Below are 23136 nucleotides of genomic sequence, written 5' to 3' on the forward strand. Positions count from 1 at the left end.
TGTGACGCGTGTCGTAAATTCCAAGTGTCAGTTCATATATAGAATTAGAATCAAAAGCAGGCATGAAGCAGGAGGTTTTCGTGCTCCTGGTTTAGGACACAATGTTGGCGTCTGGTAAAGGTGTGTGTTAGTGATGCTAGTGAATGTGTGTGTTGCAGTGGTGTTTCAAAGGCCACTGCATCTGGAGGTCGTCCCATCAGCCCTACGGTCACGACGGAGGCTGGAGCTCCTGGGGAAAGTTCGGCTCGTGTTCCCGAACCTGTGGAGGAGGAGTTCGTTCCCGTAACCGTCAGTGCAACAACCCTGTGTGCGTTTCACAAACCCAACCGTGAGCCAGTAGGCGCGTTTCCATTACCCTTCAAACTGCGCAAATTGAAAATACGCCCAATGGAAACACGTCAATTTTGCAAAAACGTTTTTACGCTCGCATGAGGAGGTTTTTCAGGCAGTTCAAAAAAGGAATATTTCTCAAAACTGCAATTGAAACAGTTTTTGCGCATTTACAGTCACCTGACGTAGATGACGCGGTGTGTTTGGACAGAAGTTCTTTATTAAACTCATAAAAGACAACAGAATTATGGAAATACTGGATTGTAAACCACTAAGAAATGCCACGATCAAGAGCTGAAAGCAGAAACACACAGAAACATACGCAGCCGCTCACAAGCATAAGCTTTCCTTGTTATTAATGCTTGGATAACACGACTACGTCTCCTTCCATTAAAAATAAAACTGCGTGGTTATGATAGTACCAACATCCGTTTCTATATACATGACTTATCACGAGAGGAAGAAATTATGTTTTAGTCGCATAAGATCAATTAATGGAAACGCCGTCATTTCGCCGTAGTTTTTTATCGACATTTAGAAAATATCGCAGAAGTTTTGTGCAAATCTGTAATGGAAACTTGGCTAGTGACGCCTCTGAGGATCTGACGCATCTCTCCTGACTCCGGTCTCTGTCTCCACAGTCCTGCGTATGGAGGTCGAGATTGCCCCGGCTCAACCTTCGATTATCAGGTGTGTAACAGCGAGGACTGTCCCGGCCCGTACGAGGACTTCAGAGCGCAGCAGTGTGTCCAGCGCAGCAACAAATACCACAATAACCTCAAACACACATGGCTGCCGTACGAACACCCTGATGGTGAGAAACACGGCTCACTTCTACATATTAACATCTGCATCCTGGAATCAGTTTTCTTAAACACTTTTGTCAGCTGAACCCTTTTGACATAGAATATTTTCTTGAAATAATTAAATTATCTCAGATAATTCTTATAAACAATTTCATCGTTTAAATTAATATTTTGATCCTTAAACAACACATTTGCATGCGCAGGTAAAAAGATAAAATATTAGTCTTTCTTTAATTAGAGTTCTATTTTGATTTAAAATTTAATTCATTATTAGCTTTTCATCAAACAAACCCCAGTTTAAGAAAACCCCTGTTCTGGAGCATTTGTAAAAAAACAAAACATTCTAACCATATGTAACGTTGTCAGTCCGATGAGGAAGACGAAAGGCAGAGAAGATCAAATATAAGTCCTTTTATTTAAATTCAAGGTAGACTCAGATTATCCAAAGTGCAGAGACAGCATGTAGCATGTAGCATGCAATACACCAACAATACCGGACAACTGAAGTGAGCGCACAGAGGAACTTAAATACACAGTGATAATGAGACAATGACAAACAGCTGTGATAATTAATGAGTGTCCATGGAAACTGATGAGTGGCGGGAAACTGAACAAAGGAAACAGGCAACAGATGAATACAAACTAAAAGTCCATGAAAACGAAACTAACTAAACATAATTGTGACACCATACAGTATAAAAACATAAAATGTGTTTCTTGGTTTTGAACCATTTTATTTGTATTTATATAGCTGTCTGCATATTTGAACTGAATATTATAAAATACACTACCATTGATAAGTTTGGGGTCAGTATGATTTAAAAAAAAAAAAAAACTTTTATTCAGCAAGGATGCATTAAATTGATCAAAAGTGACAGTAAAGACATTTATAATGTTACAAAAGATTCTATTTCAAATAAATGCTGTCCCTTTGAACTTTCTAGTCATCAAATAATCCTGAAAAATCAAATTTGTCACAGTTTCCACAAAAATATGAACAATATCAGCATATTAGAATGATTTGTGAAGGACCATTCAGATTTAATCACAGGAATAAATTACACTTTACTATATATTCACATTTACAGTTTTTACTGTGTTTTTGATCAAGTAAATGCAGCTGTGGTGTGCAAAGAGACATCAGAAAATAATTTAAAATCTTACAGACACCAAAACTTTTGAACGGTATGTTAAAAACGGTAAGTAATAAAAAAAACCTCCTTTTTAAACACCTGGGACTTTTTTCCTCCACTTTTGTTGGCCGGTTCGTGTATTAAGAAAAAGAGCTCAGGACTCGCTGTGACCCTAAAACAGCTGAAGTGACCGCAGAAATGAGTGGGACGGGGGAACACAGCGTTCCTGCCAGAAACAGGATCGAGAAAATAAAGAGACTGTGAGGAAGACTTGAAGAGAAAAACACTCTTAACATCCACATTTACTGATACATCACTTCAGCATTTTATATCTGTGAGCCGATGTGAGTCACGTGTCACCTTGAGACGCTCTTCTCTCTTTTGTACTGCATCTGCATTTCTCATCTCTCATCTGCATTTCATGAGTGTGTAAGTAGGTAGTCATTCACCAGACACTTTTATTTACAGAGACAGAGACCCTTTGAAGGATCTCATGTCTTTTAGTTCATATCTGCAGCTTTGAGCTCTTCTGGATACTGAAAAGTGACTGTGATGCAAGTCTATAAAGAGACCAGTCTTTTGATATTTGTGACCGTGGACCACAAAACCAGCCACATGGGTCAATTTTTTGAAATTGAGATTTATACATCATTTGAAAGCTGAATAAATAAGAAATTAAAAATAGTTAGGATAGGACAATATTTGGTCGAGATACAACTATTGTAAATCTGGAATCTGAGGATGCACAGAAATCTAAACATTGAGAAAATCTACTTTAAAGTTCTACATTTATGTTGGCAATTGTGCAGCATTCACTCACAGAAATACATGTTTTATATATTTACGGTAGGAAATTTACTAAATATCTTCATGGAACATGATCTTTACTTAATATCCTAATGATTTTTGGCATAAAAGAAAAATCTATAATTTTGAGCCACACAATGTATTGTTGGCTATTGCCACAGATATACCCGTGCGACTCGAGACTGGTGACGTGATCCAGGGTCACGTCTTCTGCCTTTAACACAGTGGTGTTATGGGGAGATGTTGATGTGTCATGGCTGTGTGTGTGTGTGTTTCAGAGGCTCATAAGTGTGAGTTGAGCTGTCGCTCTAAAGAGACGGGTGAAGTCGTCTTTATGAACCAGGTGATGCATGATGGGACACGCTGCAGTTACTCCGACCCGTTCAGCGTCTGCGCTCGAGGAGAGTGTCTGGTGAGGATCGTAACAGACAGACAGACACACACACACACACACACACACACACACACACACACACACATACACACACACACACACACACACGTACACAGGTACGTTTTTGAAAGTCTCTTATGCACACTAAAATACGGTAAATTCAGTAATATTGTGAAATATTTTTACAACTCAAAATAACTGTTTTCTATGTGAATATATAATAAACTGTAATTTATTCCTGTGATCAAAGCTGTATTTTCAGCATCATTACTCCAGTCTTCAGTGTCACATGATCCTTCAGAAATCAGTATAATATGATGATTTGATGCTCAAGAAACATTTCTGGTTATTGTTTAAAATAAGAGCTTTTGTGTGCAAGAGCTGTTTGTTGTTTATCAAATTCTATTATGTCTATATTATATGGAAGCTTGTTTCTGCCACAGAATAAAACATTTTAAAAGATAATTGTGACTTTTTATCTCAGAATTGTGAGATATAAAGTCAGAACTGTGAATATAATCTCACCTTTCTGACTTTTTTTCTCGCAATTGTGAGTTTATATCAACCAACTCTGAGATAAAAAGTCGCAATGACCTTTTTTAATTTTTATTCTGTGGCGGAAACAAGCTTCCATAATATTGTCACCCATCAGCCATTGAACAACCCATATCAGTCGAGTGATGGTGGGAATGATGGGATATGAACGATGTGTCCTTCTCTCTCTCTCTCTCTCTCTCTCTGTCTCTCTCTCTCTCTCTCTCTTTCTGTCTCTCTCTCTGTCTCTCTCTCTCTCTCTCTCTCTCTCTCTCTCTCTCTCTCTCTCTCTCTCTCAATTCAATTCAATTCAATTCAATTCAAATGAGCTTTATTGGCATGACTGTGTAAAATAGCACAATATTGCCAAAGCAATAGACATATACAAACATATACGCACAGGTAGATAAAAAAAAGTGAACAATAAAACATAACATTTCCATAAGCATAAATATATCACAATGAGAAAAAATAAGTACAGAGAGCAGTTTAAGGTAAAAGAGGGTTCAGCCCTTGTCTCTCATATGATGGCAGGAAGACACATACTGTGCTGCCAGGAGAACACACTCTTCTTTCTCTCCCAGAATATTAAGACAGTTACTTTCTCTCTCTCTCTCTCTCTCAGAATGTCGGCTGTGATAAGGAAGTGGGATCGTACAAACAGGAGGATAAATGTGGAGTGTGTGAGGGAGATAACTCACACTGTCGCACCGTCAAACTCACACTCACCAAAACCCCGAAGAAGACAGGTACAAACTCACACGTTTACGATAAGCTACCAACATCAACTATTAATGAGCAGTTCATTTGATACAATATTAGGGCCATATGAAATCAATTTTATTTCTTACCAAATTCTGTTTTATTTTTTTCCTAATTCCAGTTTTCCCATTTCAATTTTTCTTGTTTTATTTGTAAAAAAATTAATTTGGATTCCGTTTTAATGGTTAAATTAAATGTTATTAATCCAAAAGCAAGTCTAATTATTTGTAATTATGAAACTTGTGCACTTTAACAGCAATTTACAAACAATTTTAGGGCCCTATGAAATACATTTTTTTTTCTCCTTAAATTCCTTTATGTTTTGACCAAATTCAATGTTTTCTGTTTCCATTTTAATGGTTTAATTACATTTTTATTAAACAAAAGCATGTCTAATTAATTGAATTCATAAAAACAAATTAATTTATCCCAAAATAAAAAATGTTTTACAAGAATATGGCCCTATGAATTGTTTTTGTTTATTTTAATTTATCTTTTAATCAAATGTAAATGAAACCCTTTCATTTTTGGCAAACTAAGTGCTGCACAACAGAGGTTTACTGTTAAAATGAAAACATGGAAGAAAAATTTTGTGATTATTCAAGTTTTAATAATTTTAATAATTTGTATTATTATTACTTCTACTACATTAAGACTTACATTCCACTGTACAACAGTAATATATTTCTGTCACAATTTCTTCAAGTTAAACCGGACTTAAATGATCTTTTTGTGGCTTAATATTCACAGATATTAGACCATATCGCGATTTGATTTAAGTCTACTGACTTGCTTTTGATTTATTTATGACATTCTGCATCATACAGACAATTACATTTTTATGACTGAATTTCCTTCCACGTTTTCCACATCGCAGAAATCATGGGGCCCTACAGTATTTATTCATCTTTGTTAACGTTATTTAATAAAAATACTGCTCATTGTTAGTTCATTTTAGCTCAGGTTCTGTACATTAAATAATATTAACAGATACAACTTTTGATTTCAATAATGTATTCATAAATGTTGAAATGCACAATAACTAAGATGCTTTAGACGTGCTTTTCATTGCTAGTAACTAATGTGAACCAATGGAACCTTATTGTAAAGTTTTACCAATATTTTCATATCTGGATGAATCTCACGAAAGCAAGTCTAAATCATATTTCACTCCTTAATCATCTGAATAATGACAATGAGATTATTATTATTTTGCATCATGGTGATGAGAATTTGAAATGATTATGAAAATATCTTTAGTGCTAAAATATTCTTAATTTTCTTTATGCAAAATGTAATGAGCTGGAGGTTTTCTCCGTGAGGTTCATCTGTTGTGTTGTGTCCTGATCTTTAGGCTTGCTGAAGATGTTTGATATTCCTGCTGGCGCTCGGCACATTGTGATCGAGGAGAATGAGACGTCACCTCACGTAATTGGTGAGTTTGTGCCTGTGATCTTTCGGTGGAAATCAATGCTTTTCTCCTGTGGCACAAACCCAGGGCTAGTCATGCATCCTATTGAGACCAATTACTGCCTTCCCATCATGCTTTGTGCCATTTTAGATTCCCTGACAGCTTAGCCTCAGCAGTTTTTCTGAAGGTTTTGTTTTCTGTCTGTCTGTTTTTTTTTACGACCCTGAGCTCATGTTGAGAATCTGAGAGAAAATATGAAGTGTTTTAATGAAAGTGAAAGTGAAAGTGAAAGTGACACGTGATGGCCAAGTATGGTAACCCATACTTGGAATTTGACCTCTGCATTTAACCCATCCAAGTTAATGCACACACATTAGGAGCAGAGTAGTGAGTAGTTAACACACACACACTGCAAACGTGGATACACACACCCAGAGCAGCGGGCAGCCTTTGTGTGGCGCCCGGGGAGCGATTAGGGGTTAGGTGCCTTGCTCAAGGGCACCTCAGTCATTTCCCACCGGTTCTGGAATCGAACCAGCAACCTTTGGGTTACCAGTCCAACTCCCTAACCACTAGGCCATGACTGCCCATAATGTGAAGTGTTTATTGTACTGCAATCAAACAAGTTGCACATGGGTTGATGTTCAGAATAGCATTCTACTATTTATAGTGTGGTTGTTAACTAAAACTAAAACTATAAAAAAAAACACATTTTCATTAGCTGAAATAAATATTGCATGAAAAACTTAAACTAAATAAAAAATTTAAATGTTTTTTTTTTTGGGCAAATAACTGGAATAAAATGAGTTTATTAAAAAATATTGAAAACAAATTGTGAATTAAAATACTGAAATAAATAAAAAATAAAGTATAAATATAATAAGAAAAACTTCAACTAAGTTATATTTTTTAATGTTTTCTTGGCAAATAACTGAAATAAAATGAGTTTATAAAAAAATATTAAAAATGTTTTTTTATGAATTGAAATACAACTGAAATAAATAAAAATAAAGTATAACTATTATAATAAAAACTTTGACTAAATGAAAATTTTAAATGTTTTCTTGGCAAATAACTGGAATAAAACGAGTTTATTAAAAAATATTAAAAACAAATTGTGAATTAAAATACTGAAATAAATAAAAAATAAAGTATAAATATAATAAGAAAAACTTCAACTAAGTTATATTTTTTAATGTTTTCTTGGCAAATAACTGAAATAAAATGAGTTTATAAAAAAATATTAAAAATGTTTTTTTATGAATTGAAATACAACTGAAATAAATAAAAATAAAGTATAACTATTATAATAAAAACTTTGACTAAATGAAAATTTTAAATGTTTTCTTGGCAAATAACTGGAATAAAACGAGTTTATTAAAAAATATTAAAAACAAATTGTGAATTAAAATACAACTGAAAAAAATTAAAAATAAAGTATAAATATTAGAAGAAAAACTTAAACTAAATTAGATTTTTAAATGTTTTCTTGGCAAATAACTGGAATAAAATGAGTTTATAAAAATATTAAAAACATTTTTTATGAATTGAAATACAACTGAAATAAATAAAAATAAAGTATAACTATTATAATAAAAATGTAAACTAAATAAATTAGAAATTAAAGTAAACTGGAGTAATAGCGTTAGTAAAACTGAAATAAAATAAAATTTAAACTAAATTAAATATTTAAAAACACTAATAAAAATGAAAAACACAAAATTACCTAAACTTAAATTAAGTGTAAAAAATTAAAACTGAAATTATAAAAATAAAAACCAATTCAAGATATTAATAAAAACTGTAATAGTATACTAAGATATTTGACACAAAATTGAAATAAACATGTAAAATAGAAGTTAAATATATGTTATAATGTAGCATCCTTCAGTTTAGTTTTTGTCACTAAACTAGTATATACTGGACACTTTCGGTTATCTTCAGTCAAACAGAGTTAAAATGATTTGAGCTTAAATTGTATTGAGCCCATAATATTCCTTTCTCTTCTGTCCATGCTTGTCTTCCTCAGCCGTTAAAAATCAGGTCACAGGCAGTTTCATCCTAAACGACAAAGGAGAAGAAGCCGAGTCCAAGACCTTCATCGAGAATGGGCTGGAGTGGGAATACTCTCTGTCGAGCGGGAAAGAGTCGCTGAAGACCGTCGGGCCGCTGAACGAACCCATCGTGGTTCTGGTAAGAGACTGAGGCGTAGCGCTTCTAATCAGGGGTGTGTTTCCCAAAAGCACAGTCGCAAGTCCCGTCGTTATCAGCAGAGTTTCCCGAAACCATCGTTCCAACCAGTGTTGGGTAAGTTACTCTAAAAAAGTAATTAATTACTAGTTATTAATTACGGTGATGCATTGCTGCCTTATACATATTATTTTTCCACTCAATTATGTCGTAATAATGAGATGTTATCTATATTTTGTACATGACTACGCATGTCCTTATAAGGCCTAGAAAATTTGTCTTTTAAAGCAAATCTAAGGAACATTTTTTACCTTAAAATAATGTTTCCAAAATCGTATCAGTGGTTCATCAAGTCGTAACAGGGTGAACGGCACTTCTGCATTCGCTTTGCAGCCCTATATCGGCTATAACCACACTATGCAAGTTTGCCAAACCGGGTCGTGTTTCTGTAGTTCGAATGAGACATAAGAAAACTACAAATTTGACGTGCTTTACGTCAAGCGTTACAATAGTCATTATTTAGTTTTTCTTCGTTTCTGATGTCGCAATACATCATACTTTCATGAAATCATGCAACATACTCTACCTTGTCTGTGGACATCGTTCATTCCAAAGCCGGTGCTGGATAAACAGCGAGCGTGCGAGTGTACGACAGCGGTAATGGACAATTCCGCTTCCAACCTGTAGGGTGACCGAAGAGGAAAAGTTCCTTAGTGTTGCTTTAATGACATAACATCTCGTTATTACGAGAAAAAAATGTCATTTTAATGACATAACATCTTGTTATTACGAGAAAAGATGTTGTTAAAACGACACAAGATCTCGTTATTACCAGAAAATATGTCGTTTTAACCACATAACATCTCATTATTACAAGAAAAATATGAAGTTTTAACCACATAACATCTCGTTATTACGTGAAAAGATGTTGTTAAAACGACACAAGATCTCGTTATTACCAGAAAATATGTCGTTTTAGCCACATAACATCTCATTATTACAAGAAAAATATGACGTTTTAACCACATAACATCTCGTTATTACGTGAAAAGATGTTGTTAAAACGACACAAGATCTCGTTATTACCAGAAAATATGTCGTTTTAGCCACATAACATCTCGTTATTACAAGAAAAATATGTCGTTTTAACCACATAACATCTCGTTATTACAAGAAAAATATGTCGTTTTAACCACATAACATCTCGTTATTACAAGAAAAATATGTCGTTTTAACCACATAACATCTCGTTATTACGTGAAAAGATGTTGTTATAACGACACAAGATCTCGTTATTATGAGAAAATATGTCGTTTTAATGGCATAACATCTCGTTATTACGACATAATTGAGTGGAAAAATAATATGTATGTGGCAGCAATGCGTCACCGTAATTAATTACCTTGTCAAAAGTGTAATTAGATTACTGTACTAATTACTCTCTCTAAAAAGTATTTAATTAAGCCTACTTATTACTAATTACTTTCTAAATCCCATATCAACCTCAACTAGCTGAATAATACAAGGATGGACATGAAACTGTTTTAATTCTTTCAAATAAATACTATAAAATGGCATGAATTATGCTTAAACTGACCAAACAATTTAAAGGGAGAAGGTTACATAATAAACATACCTTTTAACATCAGACGATACATTTTGATGTTAAACCCACTATTGTTTTATATAGAATTGTTCTAGTTTATCCCAGTGGTTCTTAACTCCAGTCTTAAACCAGTGGTTTATACCAGTTCGATCTCATTTCATTCGTATTTTACAAATGCAAATCATACTCATAAAATGCTTATGAATCGCCGTGAGATCGGATTGGTTTGTACACAGTATTTAGCTCAATTATATCAGAAGAAACTGTAATTAACTGTAATCCCTTACTTTACTTTTTCGAGGGAAAAGTAATTAAATTACAGTAACTAATTACTTAGTAATTAGTTACACCCAACACTGGTTCCAACGAACATTTGCAAACAACATCGCAGAGTTGTGTGTGTTTGGAGCGACAGATCTCGACCTGTGGTTAGAAGAAGAGTTTCTCGTTTGCATGACATGTGGACTCAATAAATCCTGATCTTGAGGAATATAAGCTGACATTCAGTATAATGTGTCTTTTATTCAGAATACATACAAATGTAATTTACGTCTTTTAGATTGTCGAGAGATTTAAAGCGTAGTTCTTGAAGAGTGCGCATGTGTGAACGAGCTCTAGTGTGTAAGAACGAGTCTATGATCGAATCTGGAAATAAAGCAAAATAACTGAGAAAAATTAGAAATATTCCTCAGATGCATGTCTGTGATTTATAGCAAAACATCTCGCATTAATTCGATCTCAAACAGATTCATTAACAGTAGTTATTACTCCAACACCTGCGTGACGTCATTAACCAGCGTGGCTGAACGACCAATTTGCGACAATACGGTTTCGGGAAACAGTCGTGACTCGCTAGTTGATTTCTTCAACGATGCATCAAACTACGGTAGTGTGGCGGCAAACAAAATTATATCACTGAATAAGAGACAAATATTTCCGATTCCAATATTAGAATAAGGTTTTTTAATGTTTTAAAACATCTTAAAGATACAATTTCTTCCACAATTCCCCCCTTTTTATCATTAATTGATAACTATAATACAGCAAATTTAAGTCACTTCATCACATTTATACTCTTCATTCCTGATTTTCATAAAAATTATCAAATTTGTGAAAGATGATTTTAAAAAGAAGACAGTTTAGGCTTGTGGGGATAGTCCCTTTAGTATTAGCATGCCAGTAAAGATCTTTATCTGAAGACGGGCTGAATGAATAAACACTTATTGCACTCCTGACACTTCAGTATAAACAAGAAATAGTATAGATGGTTCAGAATAGAAAAAAACATATCTTAACTCAATTAATACATTTCACTTTAGCTTCTGCTGGACGCGTCGTCCTCAAATTTCTGTGGTTTTGGACTTATCCTCATAAGGAGGATGAATTCAGTGCAGCGAGTTACGTCAGTGAATGGGAAACACCCCCCGGTGGACTGAGTTGATGTGACGTGTTGAGTTGAGTTGAGTTTGTCGCTCTGAGCAGATCGTCCCGCAGGCCGAGGACACCAAGATCAGTCTGAGCTACAAGTACATCATTCATGAAGATCTGCTACCGGTGATCACCAACAACAACGTGCTTCTGGCCGAGCTGGACACGTACGAGTGGGCGCTGAAGAGCTGGTCTCAGTGCTCAAAACCCTGCGGTGGAGGTGAGCGAGAGAGTGTGCAATGATTAAAGCGGTGGTATAATGCCCTTTTCACAAGATGTAAAATAAGTCTCTGATGTCCCCAGAGTGTGTGTGTGAAGTTTTAGCTCAAAATACCCCACAGATATTTTTATATAACATGTTAAAATTGTCACTTTTTGAGGGTGAGCAAAAACGCACCGTTTTGTGTCTGTTCCTTTAAATGCAAATGAGCTGCTGCTCCCGGCGCAGGGGGCGGGGCTTCAAGAGCTTGTGTCCTTTTACCTCACACACACACGCACTGAACATTTCAAAAACTTTTAACCTTTTATGTTTGTGTTTTTTGTTTTACTGAGATGATGTAAAGTACATTGGTCAACATGTGTTGTTTTAATAATGCTATATAAATAAAAGTGACATTGATACAAGTTTGGAATAATTAAAAAAGAAAGAATTATCTTCTGCTAGGTTAAAGAGATGTATTTTACGTCCATATTTAGACTGACAGAGTGTGTACGCTTCCACACACACACACACACAAGAAAAAGTATTTTTGTTCATCAAGGACACATTAAATTAATCAAAAGTAAATCTTTTTTCTTTTTTTACTTTTAAAACAAAACATTTCTATTTCAAATAAATGCTGTTCTTTTGCTAAATGCAACACAACTGTTTTCAACATTGATAATAATCATAAATGTTTCTTAAGCATCAAATCATCATATTAGAGTGATTTCTGAAGGATCATGTGACACTGAAGACTGGAGTAATGATGCTGAACATTCAGCTTTGAACACAGGAATAAATTACACTTTACTATATATTCACATAGAAAACAGATGATTTACATTGAAATAAGATTTCACTGTTTTCTATGGAAGCTTGTTTCCGCCACAGAATAAAACATTTTAAAAGATAATTGCGACTTTGCAATGTTTATATCTTGCAATTCTGACTTTATAATACACAACTGGGAGTTATGAAGTCAGAATTGCATGATATAAAGTTGCAATTGCATGATATAAACTCAGAATTGTGAGATATAAAAAATCCAAATTCCAAGGAAGAAAATACTGACTTTTTTCCTCAGAATTGCGTGTTTTTATCTCACAGTTCTGACTTCATAACTCCCAATTGTGAGATATAAAGTCGCAATTACCTTTTTTATTTTTTATTCTGTGGCGGAAAAAAGCTTCCATAGAAAACAGCTGTTTTACATTATAATAATATTTAACTATTTTACTATATTTTTGATGAAATAAATGCAGCTTTAGTGCAGCAGAAGAGACTTTTTCCCCCAAAAAACATGCTAATGCGACCCTTGTGTGTTCCTCAGGGGTCCAGTTCACGAAGTACGGCTGTCGGAGGAAGAGCGACGGGCGTTTGGTTCACAGGAACTTCTGCGAGATCAGTAAAAAACCCAAACCCATCCGCAAACGCTGCAACACCAACAGCTGCAGCCAGCCGACGTGAGTCCCGAGTCCCGACCCGCACGCAGAATCATCCGAGACGCGAGTGAAACGTGCCTGAGGTGTGTGTGTGTGTGTGTGCAGGTGGGTGCTGGAGGAGTGGGGCCCGTGCAGTAAGTCCTGTGGGAAGCTGGGATATCAGTCTCGTGTGGTCCAGTGCATGCAGCCGCTCCTGAACGGCACACACAGACCCGTACACACCAAATACTGCAGCGAGGAGCGTCCCGAGAGCCGGAGAGCCTGTAACACCAGCGCCTGCCCGTCCCAGTGGAGGACCGGGGCCTGGGCACAGGTGAGGGCTTACGAACACGTCAATCCCACCGGCCACAACTTTTAAATGAAAATTTAGATTGTCAAGTCACCTTTATTTATACAGCGCTTTTTACAACGCAGAGTGTTTCAGAGCAGCTTTACAGAGATAACAGGAAAATAATGCAACAAAGAAGAAAATAGCATCATAGTCCAGCTGAAGTAAGTTCAGTGATGGTTCATTTTTGTTGTAAAAACGTAATTAATTTAGTTCATTTATTTATATATATCGCCGCTCTGGATAAAACCATGATGTAATTTTCCAGCTCAGTTCAGTTCTCATATAATGGTGTCAATGCAGGAGATCAATAATATTGTTGAATATTAAATTAAATGTCTCCAACTAAGCAAGCCAAAAGCCAAAGGGTGACATTTTGTCTTGTTAAAAATGTATCAATGTCATGTGACTAGTTTGAAAGGTCACATGACCAGGGCTGTTTTTCCAGATAACGATGGATCTTAGCACTTACGAGGATTTTCTGCGAGCGACTTTACGAACGTTCGTGTTCATTTCACGTGCGTTTCACAAAAATGCACTTAGCAGGATCGTTCGCAGCTGTGCTTCAAGTGCTACTTAAGAGTCGCTGTCCGTTTGACAAGTGCTGAAATCGCACCTTGTAGAATGGCTTGTAATTGCAGCACACGCTTGCAATTTTAAATGTTTAACCTAACTGTTTTCACCTGATGTGCATTTTCCACGAGGCCAATAATCTATAAAAGGACAAACCTGCGAGTGGAGACACCAGCCAAATGGCTGAACCAAAAAAAAAAAAGAGAAAAAAAAAGAAAATACCATTTTTTAAAGAGGAGATTAAGGTGATTTTAGAGGAGGTGGAGCTATACAAACATATTATTTTCAGCAGGTTTAAGGGAAGTCATACAAATAAACAAAAACAAAAAATCTGGGAGGATTTTGCTAGAAAACTGACTGTAACTAGAGGCATTAAAAGATCAGGGAAGGAGGTCAGGAAGAAGTGGCAGGGCTTTGCTAAAAGGAAACATGAGGACAACATTTAATAAAACAGGTGGTGGGACCAATGATGGCCAACCAAGAAATGCCCAATACATGGCTGGTTTTCGTGCATGTCAGCAAGTCATTGACAGATTTTTTTTCATCCCTATTTTTCCCAGTCTTTGAAGCATATTACATATTTTATTTTTATTTTTTATTCATTCATTTAATTTTGATTAAAATGATTAGATTAAATTTTTTCTATTTTATCTGACCTTTTTAATTATTTAATTACATTACATTAATTTAACAAAAAGAAAATAGTAATAAAGTGTACAATAAAGTACAATCAAAACCTTATATTATAATCACATTGCATTTGAATAAAGTTAAAGGTGTAATCTGCCGGTTGTCCTGCAGGTGTCCTCATAACTCTGTCTTCTTACGATGCACTTGGGGATTTACGATTACTCCAGAGCACTCGTAGATCTACGATCATTTTTAAGTGCTACTTAAGTTACGATGCTTTTGGGAAACGCAGCCCAGATCAGTTTGCTTGCACATCTAAAACATGATGTCTTCCTCAGACTACAACAACAAGAAGTATGTAAAACACCTTAATTAACAGATAGAACTATCATATTTTGTACAAATATTCTTTAAAGGCTCTACTACTGATATATTTTGAGAATTATACTCCTATATATTTTGTTCGTAAGACGTGTAAATTTGTTAATGGTCACAATTGTGACAGGTAGTATAACACACATGTATAATGTTGCTGTTTGAGCTTGAAAAAGGTGTGTGTGTGTGTGTGTTTAAGAGAGCTTTGATGTGGATGTCGCTGCTTTGAACACAGTTTCTGTTTTTTGCTTGTTTTGTTATTTTTTCATTTATTCAGATGAGCTTATTCATGACAAATTCACAGAGCTGGAGGAAATTGTCGGCTTGTGTTGAACTGAACGACTCTCTCTATTGTAAACACTGTATTCTGGAGCGCGTGTAAATCTGGGACGAGCTTGTGATGTTTAATGGTGTGGAAACCACAGTACAATAGAGTTTGGACTAGTTTCGTGTCTTTCACTGCCGTTCGTTTTCACGCTTCAAATCCATGATTTTCCTGTGACTGCGAATCTGCAGTGTGTGGGAGATGACATCATGTTTAAGGTTTAAGGACGAGAGTTCATTAGTTACAGTGAACGGCTGAAAGATTTCTTGTCAACACATTGAAATCAATGACACTCCCTCTCAACACAACAGAGGACAGACGCTCAATATGAAAACTCACACTCACTCACACACACACACACGCTCACGCTCACTCACACACACACACACACACACACACAGATAAGACAGATAAGATGAAGCTGATAATCACATAACTTGCCTTCAGTCAGAAGGTCAAATAATTTTCTAAATACATTAAAATATTATCATAGAATAGAATAATACAAATTACAAATAACATATGAATATATATTTATTAAATGTACATGTTTATTTAAATATACAGTACATGCATGTACATCACGAGTCTGTTTATTTATTTATGTGTTGATTTTTGTCCGGTTTAATTTGGTAAGTATTGATTTCTAGCAAAGTCTAGTATTGTTATTATTTTTTAAAGTAATAAAAAGTACAAATATTAAATGGTAACACTTTACATTAAGGTCACATTGGTTAATGCATTAACTAACATAAACATGAGCTTACTGTAGTTATTGTTCTTTGTTAGTTCGAGTGTTCGCTGTTAGCTCAGGTGTATTAAATAATATTAACAGATCATTTTTTTTTATTTTAATAACATATTAGTAAGTGTTAGAATAATTTGGAACCTTATTGTTAAATGTTACCTATTAAATGAATTGTGCATATAGTAATAATAATAATTATTATAATTATAATAATTTGCATTTAAGATTTATAATTCAAAATGTTATTTTTTAAATACATTTTAATAAATGAAATATCAAATGATTTTACTTATCTTTGCAGTATTAAGGTTTGCAAAGTGGTAATATTGTAATGATCAGCCCACATTTCACCCACAAGCCATATTTCCTCAGACGTTCATCTGAAGGATTAGTGAGTCAATGAGCAATTTTGCGTTTAAAAGACGTCTAATAGCCGTCCAAACACAGTCCAGACGTCTAGGCTAAAACAAGGAAAGATTTGGGCTGTCAGTGAAAATTGAATAGACGTCTAAACCATCGCCCAAGAGTAGACTATCAATTAGATATCAAAGAAATGAAACGAGTGAAGAAATGAAACCAAACACCTTGTAATCACTGTTGACTTTGCTTACATGATGGAATATCAAACATCTCGCAAGTTATTTGGGCAAAAACGACATGTAACCAAATTCAAGGTTATTTTGGCTAGAAGTGTGTTACTCATAGCCGGACTATATCGGATCTAACTCTGTTGCTTGCTGGGACACACGTGATTGTGATTGTGATTGTGATTGTGATTGTGATTATGATTGTGATTGTGTGTCCTCCAGTGTTCGGTGAGCTGTGGTGAAGGGATCCAACAGAGACAGGTGATCTGTAGACCGTCCGACAGCAGCGCCGGCCCGTGTGACGCAGAAAAACCCCAGTCTGTGTCCATCTGCAAACTCCCTCCCTGCGCAGGTGAGCCAGTGTGAGCCAGTGTGAACCAGTGTGAACCAGTGAACCAGTGTGAACCAGTGTGAACCAGTGAACCAGTGTAAACCAGTGTGAACCAGTGTGAACCAGTGTGAACCAGTGAACCAGTGTGAACCAGTGTGAACCAGTGAACCAGTGTGAGCCAGTGTGAACCAGTGTGAACCAGTGTGAGCCAGTGTGAGCCAGTGTGAACCAGTGAACCAGTGTGAGCCAGTGTGAGCCAGTGTGAACCAGTGAACCAGTGTGAGCCAGTGTGAGCCAGTGTGAACCAGTGTGAACCAGTGTGAACCAGTGTGAACCAGTGAACCAGTGTGAACCAGTGTGAACCAGTGTGAGCCAGTGTGAACCAGTGAACCAGTGTGAGCCAGTGTGAACCGGTGTGAACCAGTGTGAACCAGTGTGAGCCAGTGTGAACCAGTGTGAACCAGTGTGAACCAGTGTGAACCAGTGAACCAGTGTGAACCAGTGTGAACCAGTGTGAACCAGTGTGAGCCAGTGTGAACCTGTGAGCCAGTGTGAGCCAGTGTGAACCAGTGAACCAGTGTGAACCAGTGAACCAGTGTGAGCCAGTGTGAACCAGTGAACCAGTGTGAACCTGTGAGCCAATGTGAGCCAGTGTGAACCAGTGAACCAGTGTGAACCAGTGTGAACCAGTGTGAGCCAGTGTGAACCAGTGAACCAGTGTGAGCCAGTGTGAACCAGTGAACCAGTGTGAGCCAGTGTGAACCAGTGAACCAGTGTGAGCCAGTGTGAACCAGTGAACCAGTGTGAGCCAGTGTGAACCAGTGTGAACCAGTGAACCAGTGTGAACCAGTGTGAACCAGTGTGAACCAGTGTGAGCCAGTGTGAACCAGTGAACCAGTGTGAGCCAGTGTGAGCCAGTGTGAACCAGTGAACCAGTGTGAGCCAGTGTGAACCGGTGTGAACCAGTGTGAGCCAGTGTGAGCCAGTGTGAACCAGTGTGAGCCAGTGTGAACCGGTGTGAACCGGTGTGAACCGGTGTAAACCAGTGAACCAGTGTGAACCAGTGTGAACCAGTGAACCAGTGTGAACCAGTGTGAACCAGTGAACCAGTGTGAACCAGTGAACCAGTGTGAACCAGTGAACCAGTGTAAACCAGTGTGAACCAGTGTGAACCAGTGTGAGCCAGTATGAACCAGTGTGAACCAGTGTGAACCAGTGTGAACCAGTGAACCAGTGAACCAGTGTGAACCAGTGAACCAGTGAACCAGTGTGAACCAGTGTGAACCAGTGAACCAGTGTGAACCAGTGAACCAGTGTGAACCAGTGTGAACCAGTGTGAACCAGTGTAAACCAGTGAACCAGTGTGAACCAGTGAACCAGTGTAAACCAGTGAACCAGTGTGAACCAGTGTAAACCAGTGAACCAGTGTGAACCAGTGAACCAGTGTGAACCAGTGTGAACCAGTGTGAACCAGTGAACCAGTGTGAACCAGTGAACCAGTGTGAACCAGTGTGAACCAGTGAACCAGTGTGAACCAGTGAACCAGTGTGAACCAGTGAACCAGTGTGAACCAGTGTGAACCAGTGTGAACCAGTGAACCAGTGTGAACCAGTGTGAACCAGTGTACACCAGTGTAAACCAGTGTGAACCAGTGTGATCCAGTGTGATCCAGTGTGAAACACAAGAGACCTGAGATCATATGAGACGCTCATGAGAATCAGCAGCTCCAGACTGAACCTCCTGAAATTGTGTTCAGCTTGGATTCTCTGTCTGAAAAACAATCTGAGTTCTTAAAAGATCTTGACAGCCTTTGATATTCATTTGCCTTTCAGTGAATAGACGAGCAGCTGGAGCATCAGCTTAACTCCCCTCTGAACAATAACAATGAATTACCTTCAAAACCAGAGGAAATATTCCATCAGAGAGACAATACACTGTAAAAAAAAAAAAATGAAATTGCACAAAAATATTATGTTGGCTTGAGAAAGCACAGTGACCTCCCGTCTGACAGAAAATGTGTGTGTTTTTCCCAGGAGAGCCGTCTTTACCCAGTCCGACTAAAGATTTACTGGAGAACTTCACCACTGAGGAGAAACTGCCGGAAAACACTGTGGATAAACTCTCTAGTAAGTGACTCGTCGATACAGACGCTGACGGGTCATTGATCAGGCCAGTGATCCACTTCTGTGTTTATTCACTGCCGTGATCAGCCTGTTTATTCATTCATAAATGCAGTAAAAATGTGACATATTTTTGCAATTTAAATCATCTGTTCTCTATGTGAATATAAAGTAAAGTGTAATTTATTCCTGTGATCAAAGCTGAATTTTCAGCATCATTACTCCAGTCTTCAGTGTCACATGATCCTTCAGAAATCAGTATAATATGATGATCAAGAAACATTTATGATATTATCAATGATGAAAGCAGTTGTGCTGCTTCATATTTTTGTGGAAACTGATACATTTTATTTTTCAGGATTTTTTGATGAATAGAAAGTAAAAAAAAAAAACGCATTTGAAATAGATTTTTTTTTACTGTCACTTTTGATTAATTTAATGATGATTAAAAGTATTAGTAATTTATTTCTCCAAAAAAGAAAAGAAAAAAAGAATTCACATACCATTTTTTTGCACTGTACAAGCAATACTTAAATCAGTAATTAATTGTATTACCTAGAAAAACAATAACAATGCTATGAATTACAAAAGCACAAATAAATACAATATAACAAAGATGCAAATGAAATAAACTGTGCTTCTCGGGTCTAACAGTAGTTTACAGGTACAGAAATTTAATAAAGTAAGCAAATGTAAAATAACACTGCATATTCTTCACTGTATAAATTAAACATCCTTATTAATGAATCCTTATTAAAGTAACAAAAGTTATTCAGTCAAGAGCAGTGAGTGATTGTTCTGTCTTTTGTTGTTTGATAATCATTAAAAACCGCAGGAATATTAGCAGGAATATTAGCAGGAATACTAGCAGGAATATTAGCAGGAATATTAGCAGGAATACTAGCAGGAATATTAGCAGGAATGCTAGCAGGAATACTAGCAGGAATACTAGCAGGAATATTAGCAGGAATACTAGCAGGAATACTAGGAGGAATATTAGCAGGAATACTAGCAGGATTACTAGCAGGAATACTAGCAGGAATATTAGCAGGAATACTAGCAGGAATATTAGCAGGAATATTAGCAGGAATACTAGCAGGAATATTAGCAGGAATGCTAGCAGGAATACTAGCAGGAATACTAGCAGGAATATTAGCAGGAATACTAGCAGGAATACTAGCAGGAATACTAGCAGGAATATTAGCAGGAATACTAGCAGGAATACTAGCAGGAATATTAGCAGGAATACTAGCAGGAATACTAGCAGGAATATTAGCAGGAATACTAGCAGGAATATTAGCAGGAATACTAGCAGGAATATTAGCAGGAATACTAGCAGGAATATTAGCAGGAATACTAGCAGGAATATTAGCAGGAATATTAGCAGGAATATTAGCAGGAATATTAGGCTACTGTCACTTTAAGAGTGAATGCACTGATCTAATACACTGATACTGACACACATGCGTTTACTCTCAACTGTTTATGTTCACTTAAGACAAAACCAAATTTTACCAAAGCTTAACTTAAAATTTTGTGACGATGCAGAGCTGGTCCGTCAACTGTCCCGAGTGTGTTCACGTTTGTTCACGTTCATGCATTGTTACGATTCATAAAAATAATACCAACCAACTGGTGAGTGACACTGTTTCACATGGAAGCTTGTTTCCGCCACAGAATAAAACATTTTAAAAGATAATTGCGACTTTTTATCTCACAATTGCGAGTTTACATCTCGCAATTCTGACTTTATTTCTCAGAATTGCGAGATATAGTCAGAATTGCGTGAAATAAAGTCGCAATTGCCTATTACAAAGTCAGAATTCTGACTTTTTTTCTCGCAATTGCGACTTTGTCACGCAATTCTGACTTTATAACACATAATTGGGAGATATAAAGTCAGAATTGCATGATATAAAGTCGCAATTGCGTGTTATAAAGTCAGAATTGTGAGATATAAACTATTCTGAGGTTAAAAAAAAAAGTCTGTCTTTTTTTTCCTTAGAATTGGACTTTATATCTCACAATTGTGAGAAAAGATGTCAGAATTGATATAAAGTTGCAATTGCAAGAAATAAAGTCAGAATTTGCGGATGTAAACTCGCAATTGTGAGATAAAAAGTCGCAATTATCTTTTAAAATGTTTTATTCTGTGGCAGAAACAAGCTTCCATAGTTTCACACACTCGTCAATGCCGATTTTTACTCGCATTTGGCGCTTGGCGAATGTTAATTTTAGGCCCTGTTCACATTGAATGATTCTACTGTATTTTAATTATTAGTTAATTGATTGATCGATTAAAGTATTTATGTTTCATGTCCAAAAACGTCGTCTTTCCCCTTTGTCTCCCGCAGACGAGCCGTGTCTGGGTGATAAGTCGATCTTCTGTCAGATGGAGGTTCTGGCTCGGTATTGCTCCATCCCGGGTTATCAGAAGCTGTGCTGCGAGTCCTGTAACAGGAAGATGGGTTTCTTCAGCACCGTTTCTCCAGATCTGCATCCTCCGTTCTCTTGGCTTCCGGATTTCACCTTCCCGCCTCTGCTCCAGACGAGTCCCGAAACGCCTCCACTCGTCCACACCACTAAAGCCAGCCCGAAAGCGGACTCCAGCACTTCTGTCCCGCTCCAGATCCGATCGGAGTCCGTCACCTCTCCTCTACCTCCAGCGCCGAGCGTTCCTGTCAGCCGGGAACCGGTCGGACTCCAGAACCGGAACACCACTTTAGACTCGACCCGGAGGAAAAGGAACTCGCCGGTCACATGATCGTCAGTGAATCAGAAACTCAGTTATTGGTTACCTCAGAACGAACCGACATCAACCACAAATCCGCTGCTCTTCCCACAATCCTCTGCTTTACATGTGGAAACGGAAGGAAACGATGAAAGGTGCTGTTATTTAAACCGTCAGTGACTTCCAGATGAATCCGTGTTGTTTTGTGTCCTCAGAACTACTAGAATCCGGTCTTTAGTGTGTGTGTGGCTCCAGTACGCCACGTAGATCATAGCAGTGTTACTTTGAGTCTAGCTTATGTACGTTTGCTTTGTAACTCTGACGTAGTTTTGTGATTGATTTATACAGCATTTATTAGTCATTGTTAATGTTAGTTAATAAAAGTGCATTTGCTCATTGTTTGCTCACAGTGCATTCATTAGCTAATGTTAAGATTAATAAGTGCTGTAAAAGCATTGTTCATTGTTAGTTCATGTTAACTATAATGTTTCATATGCTATTTTTAAGTCTATAGTATATACTGAGTGTATGCTGTATGCTAACAACAGGGTTGTTATTGTTAACTAGAACTATTAAAACCCATTTTGAGTAAAAGCTGAAATAAAATAGAATATTAACATAAGATTTTTAATTTTTAACTTAAAACTGCTGTCTTGCTAACTACCTAGAACGAGTTTAAGTTGAAATACTAAAATCACTAAAACTGAAATAAAAATAAATTTGAGCTTTATTGAAAAAAAGTAATAAAAATGGCAAAAGCACTTGACAAAATGACTAAAATTGACATTCTAATTCTTATAATCTTATACTATATTAGTATACATGATACTAAAACAACTCTAGCTATTATTCTAATCATTTTACTTTAATGCATTCTACTGAAGTGTTACAAAGCAAGTGTATTCGTCGTTCTAGACGTCTCTGGTGCTCCTGTCTGATGTTAACAAACTCACCTGTGAAACAACACCAGCCACCTCTGATGCATGACCTGCCGTTCGTTCGTGTTTGTTTGAGCTAGCTTTGAAAGCGTTGTGATGTTTTCTGGTGGTTTTGTATATATTGTACATAGTTGCAGGTTTGAGGACGGATGCGAGAGCGTCCAGAGCTCATGACAGCGTCTCTCTCATGTGGTTTCACCTAATTTCTGTATTGTATAGTACTTGTATATACGTGAATGAGAGCTTTAAGTGTTAATATTTATTAAATTTTTAAGTTGTAGGATGATGAAATACATGAAAATATACACATTGAGAAGAAAACTGGAGTTCTGATTTTGTCTGGTTATGCTTTTCTTCCATATTCAGATTTTTCAAAACATCTGATTCACTATGGTAAGTCTATTA

At 36.6% G+C, this 23136-nt stretch overlaps 1 protein-coding gene across 2 annotated transcripts in view; it reads left to right on the forward strand.

Annotated features, from left to right (window-relative positions):
* Nucleotides 1–23057, forward strand: part of adamts14 (ADAM metallopeptidase with thrombospondin type 1 motif, 14) — a 76782-nt gene extending 53725 nt beyond the window's left edge. For both annotated transcript variants that reach the window (XM_084135059.1, XM_084135058.1), the window contains exons 11-22: nt 159–307; nt 972–1144; nt 3355–3488; nt 4630–4753; nt 6121–6201; nt 8207–8370; nt 11456–11621; nt 12934–13066; nt 13151–13358; nt 16834–16963; nt 18976–19068; nt 21417–23057. In XM_084135059.1, coding sequence (XP_083991185.1) covers nt 159–307; nt 972–1144; nt 3355–3488; nt 4630–4753; nt 6121–6201; nt 8207–8370; nt 11456–11621; nt 12934–13066; nt 13151–13358; nt 16834–16963; nt 18976–19068; nt 21417–21826 — 1965 coding nt within the window. In that variant the 3' untranslated portion in view covers nt 21827–23057. The remainder of the gene's footprint in view (nt 1–158; nt 308–971; nt 1145–3354; nt 3489–4629; nt 4754–6120; nt 6202–8206; nt 8371–11455; nt 11622–12933; nt 13067–13150; nt 13359–16833; nt 16964–18975; nt 19069–21416) is intronic.
* The last annotated feature ends 79 nt before the right edge of the window (nt 23058–23136 follow it).

This window comes from Abramis brama (assembly GCF_963993115.1).
Source record: "Abramis brama genome assembly, chromosome: 14".
Taxonomy (NCBI): domain Eukaryota; kingdom Metazoa; phylum Chordata; class Actinopteri; order Cypriniformes; family Leuciscidae; genus Abramis; species Abramis brama.